The 13521-nt window shown below is 49.5% G+C and overlaps 5 protein-coding genes across 5 annotated transcripts; 3 read left to right on the top strand and 2 right to left on the bottom strand.

Moving 5' to 3' along the window:
• Positions 1-1039: 1039 nt before the first annotated feature.
• FTJAE_11896 (geranylgeranyl transferase type-2 subunit beta) lies at positions 1040-2075 on the bottom strand (the record flags this gene model as incomplete). The annotated part of the gene is made up of 2 exons (XM_037344887.1): positions 1040-1656; positions 1712-2075. 2 exons carry the CDS (start codon positions 2073-2075, stop codon positions 1040-1042), a joined length of 981 nt encoding a protein of 326 aa, XP_037201046.1.
• Positions 2076-2736: 661 nt separating this feature from the next.
• FTJAE_11897 (non-heme chloroperoxidase) lies at positions 2737-3651 on the top strand (the record flags this gene model as incomplete). Its single annotated transcript, XM_037344888.1, has 1 exon — positions 2737-3651. The coding sequence occupies one exon, from the start codon at positions 2737-2739 to the stop codon at positions 3649-3651; it is 915 nt and encodes a 304-aa protein (XP_037201047.1).
• A 3648-nt stretch (positions 3652-7299) lies between these two features.
• Positions 7300-9645, top strand: FTJAE_11898 (GTPase-activating beta-chimerin; the record flags this gene model as incomplete). Its single annotated transcript, XM_037344889.1, has 3 exons — positions 7300-7444; positions 8080-8868; positions 8924-9645. The coding sequence occupies 3 exons, from the start codon at positions 7300-7302 to the stop codon at positions 9643-9645; spliced, it is 1656 nt and encodes a 551-aa protein (XP_037201048.1).
• Positions 9646-10875: 1230 nt separating this feature from the next.
• On the bottom strand, positions 10876-11457 carry FTJAE_11899 (ribosome biogenesis protein; the record flags this gene model as incomplete). The annotated part of the gene is made up of 1 exon (XM_037344890.1): positions 10876-11457. The coding sequence occupies one exon, from the start codon at positions 11455-11457 to the stop codon at positions 10876-10878; it is 582 nt and encodes a 193-aa protein (XP_037201049.1).
• A 471-nt stretch (positions 11458-11928) lies between these two features.
• On the top strand, positions 11929-13367 carry FTJAE_11900 (uncharacterized protein; the record flags this gene model as incomplete). The annotated part of the gene is made up of 2 exons (XM_037344893.1): positions 11929-12532; positions 12589-13367. 2 exons carry the CDS (start codon positions 11929-11931, stop codon positions 13365-13367), a joined length of 1383 nt encoding a protein of 460 aa, XP_037201050.1.
• Positions 13368-13521: the final 154 nt, after the last annotated feature.

Raw genomic sequence — 13521 nt, forward strand, 5'->3', positions numbered from 1 at the left:
GGTTCCTCAAACAACGATGCCAGATATGCGAAAATACCAGAACAGTCGGAGTCGAGTAGTAAGAATTGAAAGACTCTTCGGAAGTGTACTCAGAGACGAAAGGTATCTACCAGATCGACCTTGGTAGGTAAGGTACCTACTAGGCACTCAGGTGGGCAGGTTGGTATACCTTAGTTGAAGACAATGGAATATCAAAGGAAGAGGAGATGCAGGTGATTGATATGATTTTGATACATCCCAAGTCGTAAGGTAACCACCTCAACCTTGAGGTACCAGGTAAGCTAGTAGAGGACCAGAATTCTGGGGAAGGAGATGGGGGGTACTTGAAGAGGGGCTAGCCAGGTCTGACTTTCAGGGGGGGAGGAGCGTGTCGGTAGGTGCCCCGAAAGCCCTGTGAGCCTCAGGAAACATTCTGAGGCATGAAGGGCAGGCACGGATTTCAGCTGTGCGGCGCAAGGAACAGGAGGCCAGTAGCATCTTATGCCGGAGGAGGCTGCCAAGCACTGCTCTTCGTACACTTAGTAGGTAGTATTGAGAAATGCCAGGGAAGTAGGTAATTGATAAAAATGGAACCTAGGATACGTGTGATAGTCGTGACCAAGGAGCAAACATTTGCAGCACGAGGAGAGCCCGAGGGTGAGTTAGGCGAGGCGATTGTGTCGTCAGTGGCAGGAAATTTTGTATTGACATTGAAAGATTAGTACTTTGGTGGATTAATTAAAGTAAGGGCAATACAGTGTTGGTCCAACATGACCAGGTTCAGAGATATGAGGCCATCCATATCTATCCTGATTCTGTGATATGAGCACATGTCTTGACAAGCTCAGTACCAATACATGTTTGAAGGACTTCACGGGACGAACACCACGGAGTCAAGCGATGTCCCTGAAAAAACCAACAGTTTCTCTTCCCTCAACCATATTCACATGCTATCACTGAACAACGTCGTAAGCATGTGCTATGAATGGTCAGAGGGTGGTGGCTGGCACCATTGGGTAAGATGTATAAGGGAAAGACGGGCTCATAGACGTATAGACGATCAGCCGAGAAGTGTCTTTGTTATCGCCTTGGGCATGCAATATACTGGATCGACTGCCTCGAGACCTGGATAGCCCAGAAGACTAAGACCACATAAGCCGAACTGGGTATGCCAAACATCGACCATATTACCAGGTCGATCAGAGATACCACCAGTTTCGGTATCTTGACATTTGAGAATGAAAGCGATAAGTGCATCGCGGTCGATCCAATGCGTGCGCTCAATCATGGCGAGACTGCTCAATACCCACCAGCTGTAGCATACATCCTCGTCTTTTTCGGGTCGACCGTTAAGGCCACCACAGGGAACTTGTCTCTCGCTCAACCATCTGCCGAGCTTCTCTTTGTCCACGAGATCAAGCCGGCCAACTATTGCGAGGGCGGCAACGCAAGTAAAGATCTGACCCGAATGCGACTCCGCACCAGGCCCTGTTCCATAGCCACCGTCAAAGTTGGCACAAGCGATAATGTGTGTAACAGCCTTGTCGACGTTGATAAGGGACATAAGACCGAGTAAGGACAGGGCATTGAATGCACCGTACAAGAACCGGGTATCCTCCTCGCCCCATTCATCCCCGGCAAATGTGCCGTTCTCTTGATTCTGCAGTCCCGCGATGACTGTTGGTGGTCAGTGTGTGCATAGAAGGCACTGTGGACCTTGCAAAATACCTACACTTGCCAACCTGGTTCTTGCCTTTGCCTTTTGTTTCCAGCTGGTCGAGAGCATCCGTCATGGCGAGAATCTGCACAGCACTTACTGTGGACAGCATGTGAGCATCATGGCCAGGTGCTGCACCGAACCCGCCATTTTCATGCTGGCAGGAGAGAGTGAAATCGATGACATCCTGTCGAGGGAGAGCCTCTGGCCGTCCCAGGAGGAAGAGTGCGTTTAATCCCCAATACAAGCCATTGAGTCGCAGATGCTCGGTAAGCCAGTAGTCGAGCTCATCCTTTCTTGTATCCAGGCTCTGGACATACTTCACGTGAGCATCGACAGAGAGTTCTGTACCTTTTTGGCCTGTCGAGTCTTGGGACATATTGTCAAAGGATGAAGTACGGAGTAAGTTGAACGAATTCGCTGAGGTTGACACGGAGAGAATTTTCTATGTGCGCTGTTACGTAAGCGTTGCCTGGCCACCTGGAACTTTACGGACCTCATGTACCTACCTACCCTTGACCAGGGCACCTAGCATTATCTAGGTCTCTACAGAGTAGTAGATAATCTGACAAATATCTTGTTCTAATAATGGTGTGGCCATATTTAAAGAATTATTTGCAAATAAGGTAGAGAACAGTTAATTGTACCTGAAGGTCTTTCCAAGAGACAAATGCACGGTATCAAGCCTTGCAAGCTGTTGAGTGCATGAGTGCGTTCTAAAAGCGCCAAGATAAACACATTTAGTCAAATGAATATGGATGGGTCATCTTCTATTTGGAATTCGGTGATATCTTCTTAAGTGCTTACCTATATCATATCTCTGATTTGATATATGGTGGGATGACAGGTTATGCGACTTACATATTTAGAGATCCAATGTTGGCCCAGCTAGGACTGTCTTTAATTCAGGAAAGCGTGGAAAACTCCACAAAAGCATCCTAGGTACTAACCTATGGATATAACCCTCTCTCATCATCAACTGCAAGTCACCAGATAGACAACCTTAGTACCCAGAGGCGACCATCGTATCGCCCAAAATCATGCACAAAGAACATTTCACCGCCAACGATGGATGCAAAATCGCCTTTCAGTCTTCCTTACCACTGAAGGAAGTTGCAGGAGTTGCACCTGAGAAATGTGTCCTGCTCATGCACGGCTTCAGTGGCTCTAGCGATTACTTCATCCGCAACTTTACGTCCTTGAGCAAATCACTCTGGGTTGTTGCCCCAGACATGCGAGGACATGGGGACTCCAGCCAAACTCGTGGTGGTTATCATGTCGCGCGGTTGGCCGCTGATCTTTCAGGCCTTGTTGCTCATATTCACAAGACAGCATCTGTCAGTATTGTGCCTGTTGGGTGTTCGATTGGCGCCGCTGTACTCTGGACTTACGTGGAACTCTTTGGTTGCAATGACTTTGCGGGGTTTGTATTTGTTGATCAGGCGCCTCTGCAAGATCGTTCAGTGTTTGATGGATGGGACGAAAGCAAGGCGCATACCGGATGTTACGACGAGAAGACCATGCTTGCCGCACAATACAACTGGATCAATAACTCTCAGAAGGCGCATATCGACCTTGCAATAGGCTGCTTAGGATATCGATATGCCCCGAAGGAGGAAGAGGGGATTTCGGCTGAGCAACAAGCCAAGGATGAAGCCTTCTTTACGAACATCAGTGCGAAATGCGATCAAACATGGCTAGCACGACTACTGGCAGACCATACTCGCTACGACCACCGAGAAGCCATTGAAACAATCACGGTTCCGGTGCTGGTTATGGCCGGTCGACGATCAAGCTGCTTTCCACTCGAAGGAATGCTCGAGAGCGTGAGACGCGTAGAGAAGTCAAGGCCAGGACTAGCAAGGTCATCGGTGTTTGATTCTGGACATTGGCTATTTTACGAGGAGCCAGAGAGATTCAACAAAGAGATTGCGGAATTTGTTAACTCATGCTAGGTAGATGTCGATCGGGCCAACAGCCAGCTGTTTGGTCGGAGTCCAGAATTGAAATGAAGACATACCTAGGTAGTGGCTACGCTCTAGAAGAAGAAGAAAAGTGTGATTTGCTAGCTGATCAAGTGCAATGATGAGATAATTGACAAACGGTGCAAAATAACCGTGGAACATGGCATCACTTGGTTGGGTTATCCAATCGTTGAATCTTGTGGTCAGCGTATACACCAAGCTTTTCAACATGTGGTTCGGCCTGACCATCATCTGTCCCGCCCAAGATCGCACGTTTCAAGACAGCAACATGGCTTCAGACACTTGAGCTTATCAAATATTGTGAGAAAGCATGATAAGATATTACTTGTTTATATGATACAATTCAAGAATGTTGATTTAACCAGGGCATCATTGTAAGGCTGAGATGATGAATAGAATAACATAGGCAACGCATGAAACGAATTTGATCCTCTGCACTACGTTTCATGTAGGTCGACACTCTTGGCAATGGGTAGCCAGGTTCTAACTGACAGGGAGATCATGACATGGGGTTATCTGTCAAACCAAGCAAGATACAATCCACATTTGGCAACGTGGCGGCTGAAGCTGACGACGTCAAATCTTCTGAGTGGGTGTTTGGCACTTGTCTTTAAATTCATGTCAGAGGATATACGGATACGACGCTGGAAATATGCAATTTCACCAAACTCACGAGAGGGATCCATGAGGCCTCATCTCGTCAACTCTATAACCGATCCATCTGTACTTTCGACAGGTAAGCGGCTGGCATATGCCGCACCCCATGTAACCCGAATGATATCGACTTTCAAGGCAGAGGTGTCAAAATAAGGTGGCGCTATCTCGCGAAGGGCGTTGCGCCTTCGAAAACAGCATCCCGTCTGTTACCCTCCTAGCCCTCCTAGCCCTCCAATATCGATAATGCACCATTCAAAGAACGGGACTCGACTGAAACTCAACTTTTGAGCAGAGACGGCGGAACACAAGCCTAGTACCGGTACTTGGAATTTGGAAAAAGCCCGAGCCCTCCACTCTGTACCAAGGCTAAGAGCGCCACTGCTGCCGGCCATCCAGGAACTGCCTATGATCCCGGAATGATGGAGCCAGTGGCCAGGTTACGATTCCAGAGAAATTCCAAGAAAGGCAGTTGACTTTGACGGAGCGATATTGGCGTCAAGGGCCTCTAGTGTATGTACGTATCGCAAAGTTTGTTGTTGCGAGTGACATGGATATTAGTTGCTGCATGTGAATCGCAGTAGTGAATATAAATGAAGAGGCTGCCTTTAAAGTTAGTAGCCAAATCGTCCCCAGAGACTCGGCTTATCTGTTGTCAGAAAATGCAGTACGTATTACAGCCATCTAGTTTCATATCATGGTTGCAGCCCTGAACAGAACTCTTTCGTTCCTGGTTGCTCCATGGCTTTTGGGCGCATCTAGACTTCCGATGCCTGGCGCCTTGGCTGCCAGGCACTTCCAGGTCACTATGGGACTTTTGCTGTGTTTCTCTGCCTGAGAGTGGCCAGCTCATGACTCTGAGATCAGGACTAGCTGGAGCCACTATGAGGTCTGACCTCATGGTGGGATGAAAATGGAAATGTGAAAGAAGAATCAACCCCCCTGGGCCGAGGAGGTGTCCAACAGATATAGCGGGGTAGAAGGGCCTCAGCGTTGGATCCAGTGAATTTGATTGATGTAGACTGTGCTGTCCACGGGTTGTTGTTGTTCGGAGTATGGATATAAGTGCTAGCGTACCTTATCTACGTACCTAAGTTTGTGTCTATACCTATTATCTGTGGAAACGGGCTGTTTTAGGTTGCCGAATTTCCAGTACCTGTCGGTATCGGGCATCGGTTACAGAGTCTAAAATTTGTAGGTCGTTTCAGCTTCACACGTACTAATCCATTACATGCAGCACACGTACACACTTGACGCGCAACGCTCGATTTGAATATTCATTACCGGTACTGGGCTGTATCTGCGAGATGTGATATCTGCAGAGGTTGCTAATGGTATTTATATACCGTTTGGCGAGAATGAATAATTACCTATTATCCGCAAGCTGGAACCCGAAACCACATTATCTGAGCAAGCTCATGTTGGTACCCAGTACCTGACTGACTGTCTGTACATGAGGTGCCTGTGCCTGTGCCTGTGCCTTTCCAGGTGTCTCTTATTGGGGTGAGATGGATTGGTTTGGGATGTTGGATGTCACCCATTTGCTCACAGCAGCCCCTCGTGATTGAACCCCTGGCAAAAAGTAAAGCAAGTGCCAATACTCCGTATAAGCCGATCTATTCCTTTTAGTGAGCAAGAAAACTCCTGACAGTATCCGTAAATAGGTAAGTGTGCCAAACAAAGATCGGTATAATAATCTTCAGGTTTACCTAAATCTATATCAAATCTTTTTGTCATTTATTAGCATAGAAGTCAGAAGTTTTCTTGCCCACTCAAGGCCACCCTGCAAGTAATACTGTAACTAAGCAGGCCGTCAAAAGCCAAGACTTGGTGTTTCTTCGTCCCTTGTTCCTGGTCTTCTCCGTACAACGTTCCACATTCTGTCCCTTGCTTCTTTTGGGATCTGCCAACCCTTGGTCATCATCAGCTGCACTGACTGACTGACTGACTGCACGCACACTTCAAGGATGCACTACCTGCTCAGGCTGCTCTGATACCTGACCTTTACTCGACCATACGCAACCGATCCGTGAAGCGGTCAACAGTAAGCTTTATATGCAGGCTGTTACCTCGTTGATTGGAACTACTTGGTTACTCGGGGCTACCGAATGTTGTGTATCCAGCGGCACTCTTCTCCAAAGCAACCTACTGACGGCTGGGAATCGGACATTTTTGACACACCAATGCCGGGCTCTAGAATTAGCCCTACCACGATCGAATAATATTGGATTCATATTACTACGGATATAATATTGAATGTCCCATTACTGAAGCCTGACAAAAACCCAACGCAATACGACATTACCAAGTACCTACCTACCTAGGTATCTAATAACAGTCAACGATGCACCCAGCTGCATAGCATAACACGACACAACACAAACAACACCGCCGGCAGAGGCGAGAGGGCATTCATTTCAAGACTACGAGACTTTCCCTCTTCTTCCCATCTTCAAAATACAGACCGACCTGCTTCTTCTCCCTTTCCCTTTCCTTTTTTTGCCCTTATATTATATTTCTATCTCGTCCTCTGTTACTCCCGACAGCTTGGCTTCTGCCCCCATGCTTTCCAGCGACATTGGAGCGCCCCTGACCTAGCTACCTACACAACAGTGCCATCCAGTACTCCCACCACCACTAGAATCGTTGACGCGCCCACATCTTCCTCATCGGCCACCAATCGTCAAACCCCCGTTCCATATTGCCCTGTGAGCATATCTGTTTCTCCGGCTCGAGGTCTTGCCTTCACAGGCTGGTCTTGCTCAATTATCCGACTGTGACCCGCAGCAAGATCGGATTGAGGAATAGAGGCACAACAGACCGATCTCCCCCCCTGGCCCGCTGTTTGAACCCCCTCCCGTTTCGCCCACCGTGGGAGTGGGAGTTTGCGAAGCAGGGCCCGCGTTGGTGTCTACGTCCGCGACAGCGATTGTGAGACTGCGCCGTGAGCAGACAGGATTCAGAATGGGTCGTAAGGCGGCACCGCAGCCGCTGGAGCTTTCGTCTCAGAATTCGCCTCAGGCCCAAGCCCAAGCACAAGCCCAGTCTGAATCTGGCGCTGTTTTACGCAGTAGAGACGATTCGCCGACTACTGAAACCGTTTCTCCAGGTGTGTCGCCGGTCGAGTTCAAATCGCCCCGGTCTCCCCGCTCCTCTCCTTTCCACAGTCGGTTTTCACCCTTGAGAAACCAAGGTGGAAAGCACAGGAAAGTGTCACACACGACATCTGCATTAGCAGACGCAACTGTAGAGGGGAAGCCATCATCATCAACGCCGCCACCACAACCATCAGCACCGGTTCCAATACCTATACAACGACCCTCAACTGCCACAACATCTACCGAATGGAGTAGGGGAGAATCTGTATCAAGGCAGCCTTTACGGCAGACACGCGAGGATCCCTCGACCTATCCTTCTATCTCGTCTACTCTTGAAGAACACCAGCCTAATCTATCAGTAACAACTGCAGTACAGCCAATATCAGACGATATAAAAAAAGGTGCCAAAAACGGGTTCTTCCATTTTAATAAACAACCCAAGTCTTCGAACCAGCCTCAACCGCATGCCCACCACCGAAAACAAACCGAGACGAGAGCTCAGGTATTGTCGAGGGGCAGTGACGGATCCAACCGACCAAGACACGGAGGTATGTAAACATTGAGCCAAGCTTAGTTGGGATGTTCCATTATACTTTAGCCATCGCGCGCAGGCCTAGGTCCATGACCAACCGCTGACATGATGCAGACAAACAGGATCCAAGCCCAAGTGCCTCATACACCGAACATACTCTACACAAACCCGTTTCCGCCGATCCTCTTCGAAGCGACTTGTCTTTATCATCCGCTGGCGACTACGATACTGCTTCACCTCAGTCTTCAACAAAGAAAGGCAGGTCGAAGCCTTTTGGTCTGCTGAACCGCAGCCGATCCAATCGCGACAAAGAAGACGCCAGCCCCGAGCTGAACCCGGCCTCTTCTCCTCGTCAGGGTCACGAACCTGAACTGCACCTCAATTCTGTGCCGTACAAGACTGCGAACCAAGGTAGTGATCGTTCTATCAGGGACATGATGAATTCTGCAGTCCGAAATCGATCTGAGGACCGCGCGCCAAGAGATTCGTCTTCTACCAGAAGGGCACAACGCGACAAGGAATCAAAGACCCAACCGTCCTCTCTGAACGAGAACGGAGGCTCTTTTTTCAATGGCCTCAAGAGCTCTGGTACCCGTGCCGCTGGCATGCTGAGTGACCGTTTTTTCAACAAGAGTGGGCGTGGAGGTCGAGAGGATAAGGATGCTCTTGACGATGAACACTATCAAATAAAAGTTATCAACTTGCCACTAGTTGAACAAACACGATTGACGAGAATATCAAAGCGCCTCGAGGATTCAAGGGACAAGACGGAGTTCTGGATGCCTGCCTTTCCTTGGCGAGCAATAGATTATCTAAACTACAAGGGATGCGAAGTTGAGGGTCTTTATCGTGTTCCAGGCAGTGGGCCTCAGATCAAGAAATGGCAGCGCAAGTTCGATGAACGTAAGTCTATACCGTCTTCCTGATAAGCGAAGGAACTCAGATTAACTTGGAACAGAATACGACGTCAACCTGTTCAACGAGCGCGACCTTTACGACATCAACATAATTGGTTCGATGCTAAAGGCTTGGCTACGAGAACTTCCCGACGAGCTGTTCCCCAAAGCGGCACAGGATCGAATCGCAAGAGAATGCGCAGGTGCTGAGGAAGTTCCTGAGCTACTTATCGAAGAGCTCTCGAATCTCTCCCCCTTCAACTATTATCTGCTTTTTGCCATCACATGCCACCTCAGTCTTCTCTTAGCTCACTCGGACAAAAACAAGATGGACTTTAGGAATCTGTGCATCTGCTTCCAGCCGTGTATGAAGATCGACGCGTTCTGCTTTAAGTTCTTGGTGTGCGACTGGCGCGACTGCTGGAGAGGATGCAAGAACGAGGCCAAGTATATCGAGGAGGAATACATGATCTTCGACCAGCCTCCACCGAGGGGTCTCGCTGAACCGGCGAAGCCAAGACCACAAGATGAGTCGGAGGACGACCGACAACAACTCTCCTCTTCAGGGAGCAGCAAGCAGTCAGGCCGCCTCAGCCCCAGCGACCAGAAATCAAAGCTGAAGAAGAAGCAGCTCCAGATATCCCCCTCCAACGGAAGCGTTGTCTCGAACGAATCGACGGCCCCAACCGCCTTGACCATCAATAGTGAGCGCGAGTTAGGCAGAACCTCGAGCGAGCTGCGGCCCTTGTCACCTATTATGCCTCTATCTCCCCTCGGCTTCTAAAATCAGGGACATCCTGACGACACGCTGCATTCCACAAGCATATTCACGCCCGGCTACCCGTGGAGGTGGTTAAAAGGATAGCCGAGGCAGAAAGACCATACCTCGAAGAAATAGAGGCCTTGAGGCCGAGATGAGAATGCACTAAGTGCTTAATCTATCTCAGCACCTCTCTGCGATTCTACCTCAACTGAGGGTAAATGTCTCAAGTTTCAACCACGGCGTCTGCCATGATGCAGTCTGCGACTCCATCCTTCGGCGATAGCCAATTCATGATGGCACGCCCTTATGACCTTGTCATTCGATTTGATTGCGCATTTTTGGTTGCTTCTAACGCCTGGCGTTGCTGGACAGTGGTCCAGCATTTTTGGAACGGTTTGGCAATGTGCAATCGAGTAAAACATTCAAGGAATGCTTTAAATTTGGCTCACCTATCCACGACACCAGGCGAGTGATGTTCTTGACCTGCACTTTGTCTTTTATCTGTTGTTTGGTATACCCCATGATGCATTTTGAGGAGAATATGGTCCAGGGGTGTCTTGTACCCTGCGTTAGTGGGGAATCTTGGTTGAAGTTCCGGCGTTTCTGATTCTGATGATTTATTGACAAACATACCGCGTCTTTGCCCAAGCTGATTATGTAGCTCGCTCTCGAGCACTCTGGTGAGGCAAGCTGCCTTAGTAAGAATTGTGTTTGGCTATCATGTTGCAGTGAAATGAAGACACGCCAAGCTAGAGAGGAGCATGGAGATTACCAAAATATGGAGTAAATCTGTTTCTGATGACTAGAAATCGCCGAGAGCGGAGGGTTGTAGGGCAGCAGAGTTGAAATTGGCAGACGCTACCTAGTAGATAGTGCCCCGAATTTAGTGAATATACTTCGTCAGAAATCGCTTATCTATTAAATGCATAATCTTCATCAAGATCAACTATCAGGTTGGGGGAGAACCCTTGGTAGTTGTATTTCATTGCTACGCATAGCCGGGACATGGAATCCAGACCAGACAACAAGGAGCAGACCAGACAACAAGGAAGTTGACAGCTGCAGCGTCTTCCTTTTCCATTCTTTTCTTCCAAAGCCGAACGTCTAAACCATCCCAAGTCCCTAGCTTTTAACATGCCGATTTGAAACGCCAATGTCCTGAACGCCGCTCCATGCTCAACAGCAATAGTCTTGACCAAGGCTGACAATAAATTGCCGACCAATCCTGTTCCCTTTCAAAGCTGTCGCAGCCTATTTTCCTGTGCCTTGAGCCTGGTTCTTGCGCATCTTTCGCTCGTTGCGCTTGATTCTCTCCTTGCGCTCTCTTCGACCATCGCCACGGATTGAGGTACCCTCTTTTCGCTTCTTTTCGGCTTCCATATCAACCTCGACAATGGGCCAGTCCTCGCCATTCTTGTTGAGAGCCTTGTACCCCCACTTGCGCTGCCATTCACCTGTCTGCTCATCGAAGGCAAGGTTGCGACGTTGCTCGCGAGTCTTGGGCTTAATACCCTTCTTAGCGGCGAAGCGCTCCCACTTAGTAGGAGGCTTGGCCTGCGGAACGGGCTTCTCGCGGGGGAGACGGGTGCTCGGGGCGGGAAGGGTGAGAAGGACACCCTCGGCGGTGGAGTTGAGAGGGCAGGTGGAGAGGAACTGGTTGATGAGAGACTGGGCGCCGTCCCGGGCAAGCTCAGCGAGGGACTGCTCGAGATTATCGCGGTCGAGAGTGACGGGGTTTGGGTCCTCTGCGAGAAGATGGCCGAGATCGAATGTGTAGGGCGTGGGCTTCTCGACTGCGACAGGCAGCTTTGGCTTAGAGCTTGGGAGCGCCATTGCGATATTCGTGGGAGTAAATAATAATTATAGAGGCTGATGTTGAGGTCTCTTGGAAATCGTCATAAACTTGTCAAAGGATGAACAGGTTTGTCGTTGCAATGCGCTCTCTTATTATGGTACTGGTACTGACTGGTACTGGAACTTTTTTTTTCTGAGGTCCTCTATGCTATACTATCTTTTTTCTGTACCCGATAAGGCATGTCGGATCAGTGAGCAGCAGTTTTTCCGAAACAGGGTCTATAAGCCAATCACAGGACCGCAGTCCTTCTCTTACCCCAGTACCTTTGAGGTGGGTGGTTAAATCCACCCGAGATTTTCGAAGCGGCATTCAACTTCAGCTCACGACGGCCTCTAAACGAGCGTCCTAGAACCGGCCCAATCGGCGTCAACTCGACGATAGACGCCGTTCTCGCCATCTATATATAAGAAGAGCCTGTCAGCCGTCAGTTTGGGACAGTGTTGCAAGCAATGGCGTCCGCCAATTCGCTTCGATGCCTCATGAGGCCGACTATTCCCAGGGCTCCTCGAATGATACCGGTTCTCCTCGCCCCATTTTCAACTTCAACCGCTGCTCTCGCCGTCTCAGCTCCCCCGGCAATCAAGAGCCGCCGAGACCTTCCACAGAAGGTCAAGAAGTCCTATAAGAAACGTGCCAATGTGACGCCTGTCCGAAAACCTCAGCCTGGCGAGCGAAAGGCCTTCCGAAAGCGCATCCAGCTCAGCAATAACAGTGCTCTACCTGTCACAGGCCTTGAAAATCTGGATGCCAGTAACATGACAAAGGAAGAGAGTGCTGGAAAGATGTTTGCTATTCCTGATCAGGTTGTGGATCATCTCCGCGCCCTCGAGGCTTTCAAGACGACACAGACATGGAACCTATTCCGAAAACCTCATGTTCTACAGCGCAAAGAGACAGTGGAGTTGATGAAGAAGCTTGAGCTATCGGCCAAGGAAAAGAAGGCTCTTAAGTGTGTGTTGACGGGTAGTAAGCTGTCTGGAAAGAGTATGGCCATGCTACAGGCTATGGCATATGCACTTCTTAACAACTGGGTGGTATTCCATGTTCCCGAAGGTACATAACCCCAAACGACCCCTTCACGTTTTCATGCCTCTGACTGACCATAACAGGTCAGGATCTGACCAACGGCAACACTGAATACTCACCCATTCCCGAGACTGAGCCAATGCAGTTCTCCCAACCCATCTACTGCCTTAGGATGATACAGAGCCTCTATAGAGCCAACCGTGTCGTTCTTGAAAAACTCAACATCGAGAAGGACTGGTCCAAGTTCACTAACCTCAAGGAGGGCGCTACCCTCGCTGATCTGGCTCTCAGCGCAAAGGAGGCCGAGTACGCATGGCCCACCCTCCTTGCCCTATGGACTGAGCTCACCCTGCCTGGGCGACCCCCCGTGCTCTTTGCTCTTGACGGTCTTGCCCACATCAACAAGATCAGTGATTACAGAGACCCCTCGTTCAACGAGGTACATGCCCATGAACTGGCCCTTGTCCGCCTCTTTATTGACGCCCTATCTGGCAAGACTCCTCTCCCTAATGGCGGCGCTGTCATCGCCGCCACCTCAGAGAACAACTCCCATCACCATCCATCACAAGAGCTTGTTCTCTCGCAGCTCGAGGCTGGCCAGGCGGGCCGTGAGATCCCCAAGCCTGACCCCTATGAGCGCAAATATGACGAGCGTGTGTACGAGGCGCTCAAGAACAGCTGGGTTCTCCGTCTTGAAGGTATCACGAAGGACGAGGCTCGCTCTTTAATGGAATACTGGGGCGCCAGCGGGCTTTTCCGACATGTTCTCAATTCAAGAACAGTGTCCGAGAAGTGGACCGTGGGCGGCCACGGTAATGTTGGTGAGATGGAGCGTGCTGCATTGATGCAAATGAGGCTGTAAATGTATTCTAGAAATGTACAATACTGGTGTTGGAAACCCGAAAAATGCACTGCTTCTTTGCAGACCATCTGTGCTACACGAACGATTAAAGCTTTGTGCTTGTTATTACAGCTGAGTTATTTATTGGTTGGTGTTTGTTGTGATAGAAACCTCA

The sequence above is a fragment of the Fusarium tjaetaba genome (assembly GCF_013396195.1).
Source record: "Fusarium tjaetaba strain NRRL 66243 chromosome Unknown NRRL66243_c0000306, whole genome shotgun sequence".
Classification (NCBI taxonomy): Eukaryota; Fungi; Ascomycota; class Sordariomycetes; order Hypocreales; family Nectriaceae; genus Fusarium; species Fusarium tjaetaba.